General features: G+C 38.6%; 2 protein-coding genes across 3 annotated transcripts; one reads left to right on the forward strand and one right to left on the reverse strand.

Moving 5' to 3' along the window:
* The first annotated feature begins 144 nt into the window (after window positions 1–144).
* Window positions 145–6,585, forward strand: upb1 (ureidopropionase, beta). 2 transcript variants are annotated; one of them, XM_035947182.2, is made up of 11 exons: window positions 145–424; window positions 1,971–2,142; window positions 2,683–2,770; window positions 2,872–2,966; window positions 3,051–3,209; window positions 3,296–3,465; window positions 5,081–5,162; window positions 5,253–5,295; window positions 5,562–5,716; window positions 5,885–5,932; window positions 6,155–6,585. In XM_035947182.2, the coding sequence occupies exons 1-10, from the start codon at window positions 321–323 to the stop codon at window positions 5,888–5,890; spliced, it is 1,074 nt and encodes a 357-aa protein (XP_035803075.1). In that variant the 5' UTR covers window positions 145–320; the 3' UTR covers window positions 5,891–5,932; window positions 6,155–6,585. The 2 variants fall into 2 exon arrangements, with proteins under 2 accessions (XP_035803075.1, XP_023123883.1); XM_023268115.3 differs by lacking the exon at window positions 5,885–5,932 and having other exon boundaries at window positions 147–424.
* A 1,144-nt stretch (window positions 6,586–7,729) lies between these two features.
* Window positions 7,730–12,360, reverse strand: gucd1 (guanylyl cyclase domain containing 1). The gene is made up of 6 exons (XM_023268129.3): window positions 11,997–12,360; window positions 11,761–11,845; window positions 11,394–11,559; window positions 11,204–11,295; window positions 10,867–11,108; window positions 7,730–8,961 (listed from the first exon to the last, which is right to left on the reverse strand). Exons 1-6 carry the CDS (start codon window positions 12,001–12,003, stop codon window positions 8,870–8,872), a joined length of 684 nt encoding a protein of 227 aa, XP_023123897.1. The 5' UTR covers window positions 12,004–12,360; the 3' UTR covers window positions 7,730–8,869.
* Between the last annotated feature and the right edge of the window lie 1,128 nt (window positions 12,361–13,488).

Here is a 13,488-nt window from a genome sequence, read left to right on the forward strand (position 1 = left end):
TTTAAGTGTTTTTGGAGTGTACTGAGCAGTTACAAGGTTTGATTGTTGTCTGAGGCGGAATTTAAAAAAATAAGCGAACGAACAAAGAGTTAAACAGAGGAGGAGCTCTTTATGTAAGACTAGAGCTGCAGCTTCGGACATCACACCACCGCCTCACGGAGGGTCAGTTAATGACCAGTTTCTGCAACTGGAGCTCCTCTTTCGACAGAGCTACAGATTACGTAACTGGAGTCAGAGATAAAAGGAGTAAACAGGCAGTAAGCTGGAGAATCTGAAGAGTGCTTCTGCTGCTGCTGCTGCAAACACAGGAAACTGCAGGAATGTCGGCATGTGAGTTTGAATCAGTGGAGAAATGTCTGGAGTCTCACCTACCGGAGGCAGAGCTGACTGAGGTCCAGAGGATCCTGTTTGGGAAGGAAACCAAGTGAGAAGTTTACTGTGTTGATTATGCCTGTTGTGTTTAAATGCACCGAACCAGGCATGTAACGGCTTGCATGGTAGCATTTCTTTTTAAGTTGCTTTTCTGTTGAGTTTGTTCTTGGTAAATTATTATTCCGCAGAATGGACTTTGGTCATAGCTGCAGGCTTCAACACACAATCTTCAACCTGTCCGAAGAAACATTTACTCATCAAAAAGCTGGAAACGTCATATATGCAGTTTGTGTGCTCAAGCAGGCTTTACGGCTGTCCAGTAGTTTCAGAACTTATTGTCAACCCTTCACTTTCTGCACACTGTGTTACAAATTCCATTGAAAACCGATAAAATTGCCATTTGTCATTAATTTACACTGAATGACCAATAATGACAAGCTGAACACATATTTTTAGATTTTATTTGTAAATGTATTCTAAATCAAAAACTGTACCAGATCCTTCATTTAGTGCTTGGTTGAAGATGTGAAGTCAGGTACAGCTACATAGCATCTTCAGAGTCTCTACAGGATTTGTGTCCCTGCGTTTTGGGAAGTTTATGCTATCCTTATAGTTAAAGGTCAACATCACCCAGGTTCAGGTCACTGCACTGTGGAACAAGTTTCAAAGACCTCACTGTATTTGACTGCATTCATTCTTCCCTCAACTCTGACCAGAATCCCCGCTGCTGAGAAGCACCACCACACCATGATGATGCCACCACCATGCCTCACTATATAGCTGATGGTGACCAGGCTTTGAGCCATTCTGGGTGTTCAAGTTCTGCCCAAAGACTGTCTCTCATCAGACCAGAGAATCTTTTTCATCACGCTTTCAGAGTCTTTTGGATGCAGTTTGGCAAACTCCAAACGACCGACCTCCATCTAGCCTCTCCAACATGAAAGCATGACTAATGGAGTCCTGCTAACATGGTTATCCTTCTGACAGATTCTCTAAGAGGACATTTAAGGCTCTATTAGAGTGATTGTTAGGTTCTTGGTGACATCCTTAACCAAGACCCTTTTTGCTTGGTAACTGTTTGGCCACATCTAGGAACAGTCCCGGTGGTTGCAGACATCTTTTATGGTTGCTTAAAATTCATCGCTTGGTTATTGTCCCGACATGCAACGTGAATTGGGAGACCTTACATACACAAGATTATGCGTTTCTAAACTCTGTCCAAGATATTCAGTTTGCCACAGGTGGAACAATGAGATTTTTAGAACAAGTTCAACAGCATTACTGTTACTGACTCATTGTTGTAAGGGAAGTGTTAATCAGTTTTTGTCTTACAGTTTTATTGAAACAAAAATGTTTCTCAAGTCTCACCTCTGGCCTGGTAATGGGGACATGGAGACATAATTTGATTCAAAATTATTAGATGTGTCTCTGATTCATAGCGTGCAAGCTTATTTAATCTAACCTTATGGTTGTGGAGCTGTTACTGACTGGATTTTGGTGTTTTGAAGGGCAGAAAGATATCAAAGATATCCCAGGCTTAAGGGTCAACTTCAGGCCAAGGCCTGGCAGAGACTCATGAAGGATGTGTTCTCTTACAGGAAGCTGGACCTCCCGGCCTCTGCTGTGGAAGCTGCCTCAGAGCGTGACTTTGAGCTGAAAGGATACAGGTTTGATGCTGTACAGGAACAGCTGAGGCCACCCAGAAGGATCAGGGTGGGACTTATTCAACACCGCATCGTTCTGCCAACTGATGCTCCCATCCTGGACCAGGTCAGAACCGACACACATTACTTACCAGAACACCACCTGTGCATACACCTGTTGCAATACAATTGCAGTGGAGCAGAAAGAGACTGAATGCTGTGAGATATCTGACAGAATGAATGTCTTGAACTGGTCATAATGTAAAGCAGTGTGAAGAAGTATTTAGATAAATTATTCAATTAAAAGTTATTATCACAATGTGGAATACTTCATTACAAGGAAAAGTCTTGCATGCAAAATTCTATTTAAGTATATAAGAAAGTGTGTAAATAGCACCTCATTCTTCTAATATTAATTAGAAGAATGAGGTGGCACTTTTTAAACATTTCCCTGATTGTTGCTTCTGTTTCGAGAAAGGTAAGAATGGATCATCTAAACCAGTGGCCCCAGTTCAACACATCTTTTACATACTGCATATCCAAAAGTGTGAATAAAGAATGAGCACTTCAAAAAAATTATATAATTACTGTGCTTGAATAAATGTGCTTTCCCACACTAGGCAAAAGTGACTTGTTTAAATACATTCACACTGCCCTCCCTTCACAGATCACTGCCATGCACAATCGTATTGGTGAACTTGTTGAGGTAGCAGCCATGTGTGGTGTGAACATCATCTGCTTTCAGGAGACCTGGAGTGAGTGCTTTCACAAGTCAGATCTACTAGATTTATAAATCTATTAAAAACACATTACAAATTAGATGAAAAGAGACTGGTTTGCATTTTTCTGTTCACAGCCATGCCTTTTGCTTTCTGCACCCGTGAGAAAGACCCATGGACAGAGTTTGCAGAGTCTGCTGAAGAAGGAAACACCACCCGTTTCTGTCAAGAGGTGACATTACAGAGGTTTATCATAGTGTAGTAGATACGATTTACTGCTCATCCCAAACTGAATGACTCTTTATTCTGTCATTAGCTGGCCAAAAAATACAATATGGTAGTTGTTTCTCCCATTCTGGAGAGGGAGGAGCTGCACAGCACTCTGTGGAACACAGCGGTGGTGATCTCTAACTCTGGAAATGTGCTGGGAAAGAGCAGGAAGAACCACATTCCCAGGATTGGAGACTTTAACGAGGTTCGTGGATGATCTGGAAGATCCACTGCAGCTGTGTAGAGTTTAAAAAACATACATGCTCACTGTGTTTTATTTTTTACCCTCAGTCTACATATTATATGGAGGGCGACACCGGCCACACAGTGTTCCAGACACAGTTTGGGAAGATTGCTGTGAATATCTGCTACGGCCGTCATCATCCTCTCAACTGGTTCATGTACAGTATGAATGGAGCTGAGATCATCTTCAACCCCTCAGCTACTGTTGGGGCTCTTAGGTAACCAATAGATATAGTACTTATTATCTGAAGAACAGCTGTATAAACATGCTGGATGGGCTGAAGGGCAAAAATATTACAACCCCCAGTGTTTACAGTTTTCCTGTTCTTCACACTTATGCTCCCATTGTTTTGTAGTAATTAGACTAGGCCATAGCCAAGGAGTCAGCATGTCTGATAATGTACTGTATGAATGCATTTTTTTTTTCTTGTATACTTTTGTTTCATTATATGTAATGGCAGTGATTAAGGAATCAGAAATTACAAGCAAAATCATAATTATATAAGCAAAATATTTATTCCGTCATTTACAGTTCTACCGCAAAAGGGTGTATTGAAGGTAACGTCTGTCTCTTTCATGCATGTCCTGGCTGAAGTAAAGAGTTATTGGTACATTGTTAGAGTAATAAGTGTCCCATCAACAACTTGTCTTGGGAACATTGATCCTATCCTTGCAAGACACATTTTAATACATTTGAAAGTAATTAGTTTTTCTGTCGCTTTAGTGCATTTCTCCAATCATCCTCGACATTTGCAAAACAGTACGTGCATTTCTCAAAACAATTCGTACAAATAGCAAAACACCATGGGTTACCTGCAAAAGCCAGTCTCTTGTTCAAAATCCTTAGATCATCTCTCAAAATTAAATATCTGTGTCAATGAACATGTCAATGCCATCAGAATCACAAGTCCTTGTGTCACATTGTGTCTGGATAAGACAGTCAAACTGCTTAGTCATGTTGTCATTATAACAGTGTACTCTGGAGGGATGTTCTGATGTAAACTATGGCTAACGATTTGATGACAATTATTCTAAATTGTAAGTTACACCTTAGTGTATGTGGGAGATTGATTGCAAGAGACTGAACAAGATTCACATTTACGCTTTTACTGTTTGTATTGTAATTTGTTGACAGACCACGTCATTGTGATACAGCAAGGAAAACAGCGCCGCATAGCACAAAGAAAAAAAGCAAAAGTAAAAATAGAAATGTGAACATAGGACAATCTCCTTAGGGAAAACTGTACATGTATGAATCACAGTGCAGTCTTCCTACACTTCCTGATGTTCCTGTTTGTTGGGCCACAAATTCTCATCCACATCATGAATATCTTTTCTTGTGTCTTTGAGCGATTTCAGAAAATCCTAACCCTTCACACGTTTCCTTTCGTTGGAAAAAGTCAAGATTCACCTGGGAGCAGTTTACCAATTCAGGACAGATTATTTGAAAAAGTCTAGTGGAAATGTATAGAAATATCCTTGACATATTATGACAACTTGTTGAACCATTTTGCATGTAAAGACTAATGCGATGAACTAATGCCTGGGGGGTGAGACTATTCAATAGAAACCCATTACAATACATTTTGATCAACATGACATAAGCAATTGAAAATGTAGGAAACACCAGAGAATTGTACATAATCATTTGTATGGATGTACCAAAGCATTTGCAACTTGTTAAAGAAATAAGAAACTGCTTTTTTGATGTGCACAAGTGACACAATGATGTGAAGATTGAACAAGTAGTTTTGAGAATTTCAATTCTGACCTGTTGCTGTTATTATATACTATTATATACACATTATCATTAATGTTGTTTCCTTTCTACAGTGAGCCCATGTGGTCTATAGAGGCCAGGAATGCAGCGATAGCAAACCACTGCTTTACTTGTGCCATCAACCGTGTTGGGACGGTGAGTCCACTGCAAAGATACACATAGTTCATAACAGGTTTCTGGTTCATGATAACATATGAAGTCATGTAAAACATATGTTTTATGCAGGAACATTTTAAAAGTGAATTCACATCTGGTGATGGAAAAAAAGGTAAGAGATTTATTACCATACTAAATTGACAAATCTATTATTTATATTGTCATTAATATACAATTATTGTATTGTAAAGTAAATGTAGAGATTAAATCTATGTTAAGGAGTTTAGTAATGGACATATATGATCCTGTAACTATGAGCAGTAAACTGTTGCTCATTGATTATTTAAATAAGAATGTGTCTTCACAATACACTGTTCGGACTTACTGAACATGCATCATCAGACTATCAGTTACAGTCTGTTCTCCTGGTTTCTGCAGCTCACCATGACTTTGGACATTTCTATGGGTCCAGTTATGTGGCTGCTCCTGATGGCAGCCGCACCCCAGGGCTGTCGAGGACCCGCGACGGACTGCTGGTGGTAGAAATGGATCTCAACTTGAACAGACAAATCAGTGACAAATGGAGTTTTAAGGTAACTTAAGTATGTCATCAGCTAAAGCCACAATTTGTTTTGAATTTGATTATCAAAATAGTTACCAGTTCATTTTGACTAATCAGTTTATCTTAGATTCTTTATGCTGTTGGGAAGTTTACTCTAAAATCAGGTCATCAAAAAGCACAAGTAAAATTTCCTTCTTAGATGTAGCAGAGTGGCACTATACGAGTGGAATGAAAGTATAATACTCAGGTAAAGTACAAGTATGTCTGAATTACACACTAGTAGCGTATTGGAGTAAATGTACCCACTTGGTTTCGACCAATGCTCCAAAATATTCACACAATTTAAAGAGGCAGTGGCTTCTAGCTGCTGTGTGTTTATTTGTTCCTGCAATAATTCAGTGGTTGTATATTATGCTATGTAATTATTATATGCTAATATGACCTATGTTCTCTGGACCTTTCTGTGCAGATGACTGGTCGGTATGCTGAGTACGCAGAGGAACTCACCAAGGCTGTTAGACACGACTTCAAACCGAAAATAGTCAAAGAGTAGAACATATTCCACATGTACTGCACACTGCACAGTATTATAGTTCTCTTCTGCCTGAACACAGCAGACATTGTATGTTTATTTCCATACCAAAGTCTGTCACATTGATTGATTCTGCAGTGAATGAGGGGAGTGTCCATTTCAATTGTTATTAACCCAACTGTTTTTAGTGAGAGGGAGAAATGTTTTTTGGGCGCCTGTTTTCAAAATGACTCTCTCTACGCTGAAACCTACTAAAGGGCTGATTCACTGAGTTATCTGTATGATAACTTATTAAGATGAGATTTACTTTGAACTGTGACCAAGAACCAAGTGTTCTTGTTGTCTCACCAATAAAACCTATTTTAACAGCTGGGTAGAAAATTTCTGTTGACTGCTACTTTCCTAAATTCTGGAGCACTGATGAGTTGAAAATGACACTTCAGGTTTTATTTTCAGAGATGGAATATGCTATAAAAAAGTAAATCATATAAAGTTTAAGTGCATGTTTGTTTATGATTCATTAACTTAGAATTAATATATAAGTAGACATGAACATTTGTTAACAGACACCTGCAGAGACCTTGTGTCTCTTGTGGCTGTCTTGAGTTTTTAATAACTCCTACAACTTTGAATTTTCTATGATGGAATGATTGAAACCTTGTCTCTGTCTCTCTCTCTCTCTCTCTCTCTCTCTCACACACACACACACACACACACACACACACACACACACACACACACACACACAGACAGAGAGACAGAGAGAGAGAGAGAGAAATTATCCATGTTGGCTCTTTCGAAGATTTATTGCAGCACTTCTGGCAATATGATGAAATGTGTTGGTTCAAAAATATACATACGGCAACTTGTGTTATCAGTTTTGGTGACGTATAAAACTGTGTTAATCAATTTTTCGTGGTGGCATAACCAGCTGATGACTCCTCTTAGCCAGTTTAATTAGAATCCATTTGGTATACTCATCAAAGTCTGAGGACCTCAGCCATGATCAGAAAAAGGAAATTATTGACTTGAACTAGTCAGAAAAGTCATTTGGAGCCATTTCAAAGCTGCTACAGATTCCAAAATCATCAGTACAAACAGCTGTTTGTAAATATAAAGTGCATGCACAAGTATGTCACTGCCACGATCAAGAAGCAAACTCAAACTATAGCCTGCTGCTGAGATAGTTGGTCAAGATGGTTTAAGAATCAACCAAGAATCACTAAAAGCAGGTCTGCAATGAATTAGAAGCTGCTGAAACATAGTGACAGTGTCCAGTCAAATGTGTTTTACATTGTCATGGGCTGAGAGGCTGCTGTGCAATGAGAGCTCTTCTTCCACAAACGGCACCTTATAGCAACTAATGTTGGCTGCTGATCACATGCACAAATGAAAGGCCTTCTGGAGGAAATTTCTGTGGTCACATTAAACAAAGATTGAGCTATTTGACCACAATGACCAGAAATATGTTTGGAAGAGAGAAGGTGAAAGAAAAACAAAAAGCACAGAGTATATGTTCAAATCTTTTAATCACAACATATAATAAATGCAGGTCTATGTTCAATAAAAAATAAAGGTTGCATTTTAAAACTTGCCATTTGATCTCACCAAAAAGCACAACCAGAGGGAAATGACTTCTTATAGATCTAGAAAAGCATTTTAATTTAAATAACACAATTATATCTGGTATGAAAAGTGTAGTGCAAAAACATATAAACCATCAAATTTCAAAATAAAACTGAGTGACAATGAGGAAATCACCTTGTCTTCACTGATTTCAACACAGCATGACTCATCCAGCAATGCATCCATCTAAGTTTCCACGGCAACACAACACAAAATGTTAAGCTGTATTTCCTGTGAAGTGAATGAATCTGATGAATTTGTTTCATCATGTCCATGTTGATGTTCTTCTGCCGGCAGACTGAGTTCCATAGACAGACTACGAAGTATTGCATTGCACTAGTGTCGTCATTTGATGTCATTAATTACCTGAGACTCTGAAAACACTTTACTTCCTGGATTCCTTGTTGATAGAATCATGTGAATAAAAAGTGACTGAGAGGTGAATCAAGTGGATTTGTAAAAGGCAAGTAGAGGTGAGGCTGGGGTCTATAAAGGAGCAGCATCGCACAACACTGAGCAGAACAAAAAAATTGAATACACTATATGTAGTCATCCTCAGCCTGAATTATGTGCACGCTACTTCCTGGTAATTCCTATTTTAGGTCATGTTTCCCACATTTCATCCACTGTTGCACAAGTCTGAATTCTTCTGTCCACAGTTTGACATTTCAGTCCATGAGCAACTGCAGTCATTTAAATTCAACACATAATAAAATTCATTTGAACAATTTGCTCTTTTCAAGAAAAGGAAATAAAGAAAATCCTTTGTAGATTGCAGAATCTTCTCACTGTGAATCCCTCAAAGGCTGAGTAGTATTGGCGTGTGTGTGTATATATATATATATATATATATATATATATATATATATATATATATATATATATATATATATATATATATATATATATACACGTGTGTGGTTTTAGCTCCAGAAAGAAAGAAACAGGAGTTCTGTGACAGCAGACAAAAGGAGGCACCACTAGACTATACTATAATGATGAATCCAAATCCATCTTCTTTGTCCATCAACTCTCCTTGAAAATGAGCAGGATATCTTCATCTGTCCCATAGCTCCGTCGGGCCTCCTCAAAGTTACTGGTGCTGGTGCAGCAAACCCCTGAACAACAAACACACATCTGTGAGCACTTGTTACTAGCAGTCAGACATTAGCTATTACTCCTACTGTACTGCAAGAGTCTGAATTGTCTTTCTCCCAGTTTTTAGCTCTATGGTTAGGAACTTTGGGGTGTCTCCACAAACAAATATGAAATGCCATCTGTTTGTTCAAATGCCGTTCTTAGGGTGAAACTTTTAGCAAATTACCACCTTCGTGACCAATGCATTTGTCCACCGCTTTGGTTTATCACTCAATACTTGCAAAACCAATTATATTTTCACCATTCTCAGTTGCAGTTTTTTGCTCAGTGGTAATCTGCTCAATGACGGTGGAGTACAAACACACTAAACTATGTTTGTATTCATGACAATAACGATACCTGCTAAACTGATCATATTACTATAACACTGCCACCAGGGCTATGCTAGCATACGGATAGCATTTAGTACAAATCACTCTGTGCATCCACCGATCGACTACATTAAAACCTGTGAGTGGATCACAGATCCTCACATTGAAATGCAAAGCCCCAGGAGCCAATTCGATCGAGATGCACTGAACAAACTCGATACAAAGTGGCCCCATCTCAATTTTAAATAATAATTATGTCAGTGGTTGATTATTCCAAAAACTTATTTTGAATGCCTCCATTCAGTAAAAGTTTACAACAACTGCAAAGTTATCACTGCAGACAAATCTATTAATTTGGAACTTCTGAACAAAATTAACCAAAATATGATTTAATCTAGGGCTGAAACTGACAATTATTACTCCACCAAGGAACGCGGCCGAGTTATGCGACAATACAACAGTTGGTTTGTCCGTCTGTTAGCAACATTACTCAAATATGGACTAACAGATTTGGATGAAATTTTCAGAGAAGGTCAGAAATGACACAAGGACCAAGTGATTAGATTTTGGCAGTGATGCGGCTTATGGTCTGGATCCACAGATTTGTTAAAAATTTCTGTATTGCAAGATAGCGGCACGGCATCACTGTAACCATGACAAGGAGTGAACACTATGTCAGCTGCCTGCTGACAATCACATGATTGCAGTCCCGCTACAAATCCACCGCTGTGACTTATCGGGACTTATCTGTTGGAAATCATACAAGAACAATTGATTAAATTGTGAGGGTGTTTCCGAGTCCCATCAATTCCCGCTGCCCGCTACATAGTTAGGTCATACGATTTGTTATCCATACATAATGTACACATGCATAACACATGCCAGTGCTCATTGCAAAGTTATTTTTTATTAAAGATTTCATTTGTCGGAAATGATACAATGACTGAGCAGCCTCGGCAGAGCACTGCGCTCTCTGAGTCCTTTTATTGTTTCAGTTAAGCATTCATTTGATGATTTTACAGACTAGTGAGTTTTTGATCCTATAAAATATCTGAGAAACAGATAAAAATTTTTTTCCAAGTTGTCAAAGCTCAAAGGTGATGTCTTCATATTTATTACATTTATGCGAATGCATAAGGAGCCAAATGCCAAATTTGTTGATATAATAATTTAACATATAAAAGACAGACAACTACCAAATCTTATATGTGAGTAATTAGAACCTGCAAATGTTTAATATTTTTTTCTCATGACTTCATTTTATAAAAGCTGGTGGCCAGTCAACCTATTGATTACATTGTTTCAGCCCACTTAAATAAAACAAAAATCCCTTTTAATGTTGAAAGGTACCAAAAGTATCAGGACATCTAACTCTGAGAATCAACTATCTCTGAGAATTAGCATTATGCCATGCAGTCTATGCTAATAGCAGTGTAATAGCATAGACTGTTTTTAGAATGGCAGTTTTCTGCCATCAACCACTGATTCTGTAACTACATTTAAATACCATTTAGCCATATTCTGCTTGTGCTTTGGACATATGAGATTACTCACGGTCAGAATATGCAGGGTTGTTGTAAAAGATACAGCCAGTGGTCCTGTTGAAGCCACAAACAACCACAAAGTGACCCTGGTATTCTGGCTTCCTGCAGAAACACTTCTGTCCCACAGGCAGGAAGCAGCAGTATTTGACAGGTGAAGAGCACAGTTCACATGTCAGGACCACAGCGTTGACGAGCACGATGGCAACATGGCCCTGCTCCAGATGAGACTGGATTTCCTGAACTGTCACAGAACTATGACAAGATAACCATACACACATTTCAGGTGTTAGATTTAATTTGCATGAGGCAAACACTAGCGAGTGGATAATAATCAACAGAAAACTCACCATTTCTTCACCACCACACCTTTAGTCTCTGCTTTAAGGAAGAGTTCGTTCACCCTGTCTTCCTCTGTATCAAAATGCTTCTTATAAAAGGACTGCAAAACACAACAAAAGACAACAAAGACACGTTTACATACAGAGCTGATACTAATCATATCTATTTAGAGCAATAATGATAGACTGTACGAGCTACCTGATTTTTAAAGCCCTTATCTACACCCAAAGTCTGTGTGCAAAAGCAGTGTTTCACTCCAAGATGGCACATGAGGTAGGCCAGGTCAATAGTCCACACGCTCTCTGTCAGCTTCAGGTCCCAGCATGCTCGCTCAAACTCTTCATCACTGACTGGATGGAGGAACCTGCGAGATTAGAAAGTTTGAGACTGTTAATCCCCCACTAACTGTAGTGCACCCATGCTGGACTTTTAAAAAGAGAGCTATGTGTTAGTAGAGGTAGTATAACTTGTATAGTGATGACTGTAGACATTAAGAAGAGCCTTACATTGTGTACAAAGTGAATATTTAACTATGATTTCAGAATGTAGTTCAACTTGCACTTACTTGAGCACCATCCTGGAGCAGGCTAAACCACAGTCCCAGTGGTACAGCTGCCGAATGACAGGTACATTCAGCAGGATAGCATCATCTGAGGAAACCATAGTGTTACGATCAGGCAGTACAAAACTACTTCACCACAATTTGAAACTGGTGCTACTGAAAACTGCTGTTCAAAAGAACGTCAGCTCATGTACACCGATGAGTTAGTGAACTAGTTAACATCTGGTGGTGTCACTCACCTGTCATTCTGTTGTATTCTTTCCTTGACCAGCCGCCAGCTAACTCAAGACCAGCTGCTCAGTCTTGTTTACAATGAAGGCAGGATTGTCTTTCCTCATCGATGCTAACTAGTTTGAAGAAATTAGCTGCACAGCTGCCAGCTTAGCTCCTAGGCTAACTGTGTTTACTAGTTTGCAGGCAGATTCACTGCTTATACAGCGAGGCGAGCTCATCGAGCCACACTACTGCGAGGCATATAATTATCGCTAAACTAAACAAATACCAAAAGAAAAGGTTAAAAAAAATTATAGCAAGTTTTCGTGTCGCCACTTGTGTCTGAAATCTTCCTCCATCTCACTTCTCAGCTGTTTGCTAGCAGTCTGAGGAGGAGCTGCTGGTGTTACAGTGATGCTGCCCCCTGCGGTCAGGAGGACTCATACTGCTCTACTATGTACAGTGGTGGAAGTAACTAAGTACATTTACTCAAGTAGAATAGAAGTAGAATAGAACACTTAATTGGTCCTTTACAGGAAATTACTGTTACAGTAGCATGTTAACACGCATGTATATGTATGTATGTACTGAATTTATGAATGTATGTTTGTATGTATGTATCGAATTTATGTGTGTTTGTATGTATTGAACATATGTATGTTCGTATGTATGTCTTGAATTTATGCATGTTCATATGTATGTATTGAATCTATGCATGTATGTATATACGTTTTTATGTATGTATTGAATCTATGCATGTATGTATATGTTTTTATGTATGTATTGAATCTATGCATGTATGTATATGTTTTTATGTATGTATTGAATCTATGCATGTATGTATATGTTTTTATGTATGTATTGAATCTATGCATGTATGTATATGTTTTTATGTATGTATTGAATCTATGCATGTATGTATACAGTGTTTCCTCTAGGATTTTTTTCAGCAGTGGCGGCAGGCTCTCTGGGGAGCCATGACGCATAAACAAATGACACTTGCAGATTGTATTTGTACAACCTATTTAATGAATTGCCAGTTGAAAATGGCTTTTTAAAGGCAGAATGTAAAAAAAAAAAAAAAAAAATTGAACAAGCTCATCTGAAAACAGTCAGCAGTTACATCATGGTATAGATATTAGCTTAATGCTATCAATAGTTGGCACTGGGACCAATTAACTGAAGCTACCGATATGTTACGTAATGTTTGCTGGCCATCAATATTTTGTGAATGTCTATTTAACTTGTACAATATATTATGAGTTATCTTAAGCTAATAACTTTTCTCCAGTAAGTCGCTGTCCTATTTTCCAAGACGACACTCCTCTGACTCTCTGACCTGGTGCCTGGGTGCTTGACGTGATGTTACTTTCGAGGCCACGCTCTCGCGAGTAATTGACGTCGTATTAACCTGACGTATCAAAGAGTAGCCACTGAGCAAACATATATGGCCCTAACTTTGATTGCCCAGAGTTTTTCCAAAAGATTTTTAAAATCTTACCAAACTTGGATAGTTCT

Source organism: Amphiprion ocellaris, chromosome 6 (assembly GCF_022539595.1).
Source record: "Amphiprion ocellaris isolate individual 3 ecotype Okinawa chromosome 6, ASM2253959v1, whole genome shotgun sequence".
NCBI classification, from domain to species: Eukaryota; Metazoa; Chordata; class Actinopteri; family Pomacentridae; genus Amphiprion; species Amphiprion ocellaris.

Coding starts and splice junctions, on each gene's coding strand:
- upb1 (XM_023268115.3), top strand. CDS start 321: ATGTCGGCATGTGAGTTTGAATCAGTGGAGAAATGTCTGGAGTCTCAC. Junction 425..1,970: donor CTGTTTGGGAAGGAAACCAA/GTGAGAAGTTTA, acceptor GTTCTCTTACAG/GAAGCTGGACCTCCCGGCCT. Junction 5,296..5,561: donor ATCTGGTGATGGAAAAAAAG/GTAAGAGATTTA, acceptor TGGTTTCTGCAG/CTCACCATGACTTTGGACAT.
- gucd1 (XM_023268129.3), bottom strand. Junction 11,560..11,760: donor TGCTCCAGGATGGTGCTCAA/GTAAGTGCAAGT, acceptor CTAATCTCGCAG/GTTCCTCCATCCAGTCAGTG. Junction 11,296..11,393: donor ATAAGGGCTTTAAAAATCAG/GTAGCTCGTACA, acceptor TGTGTTTTGCAG/TCCTTTTATAAGAAGCATTT.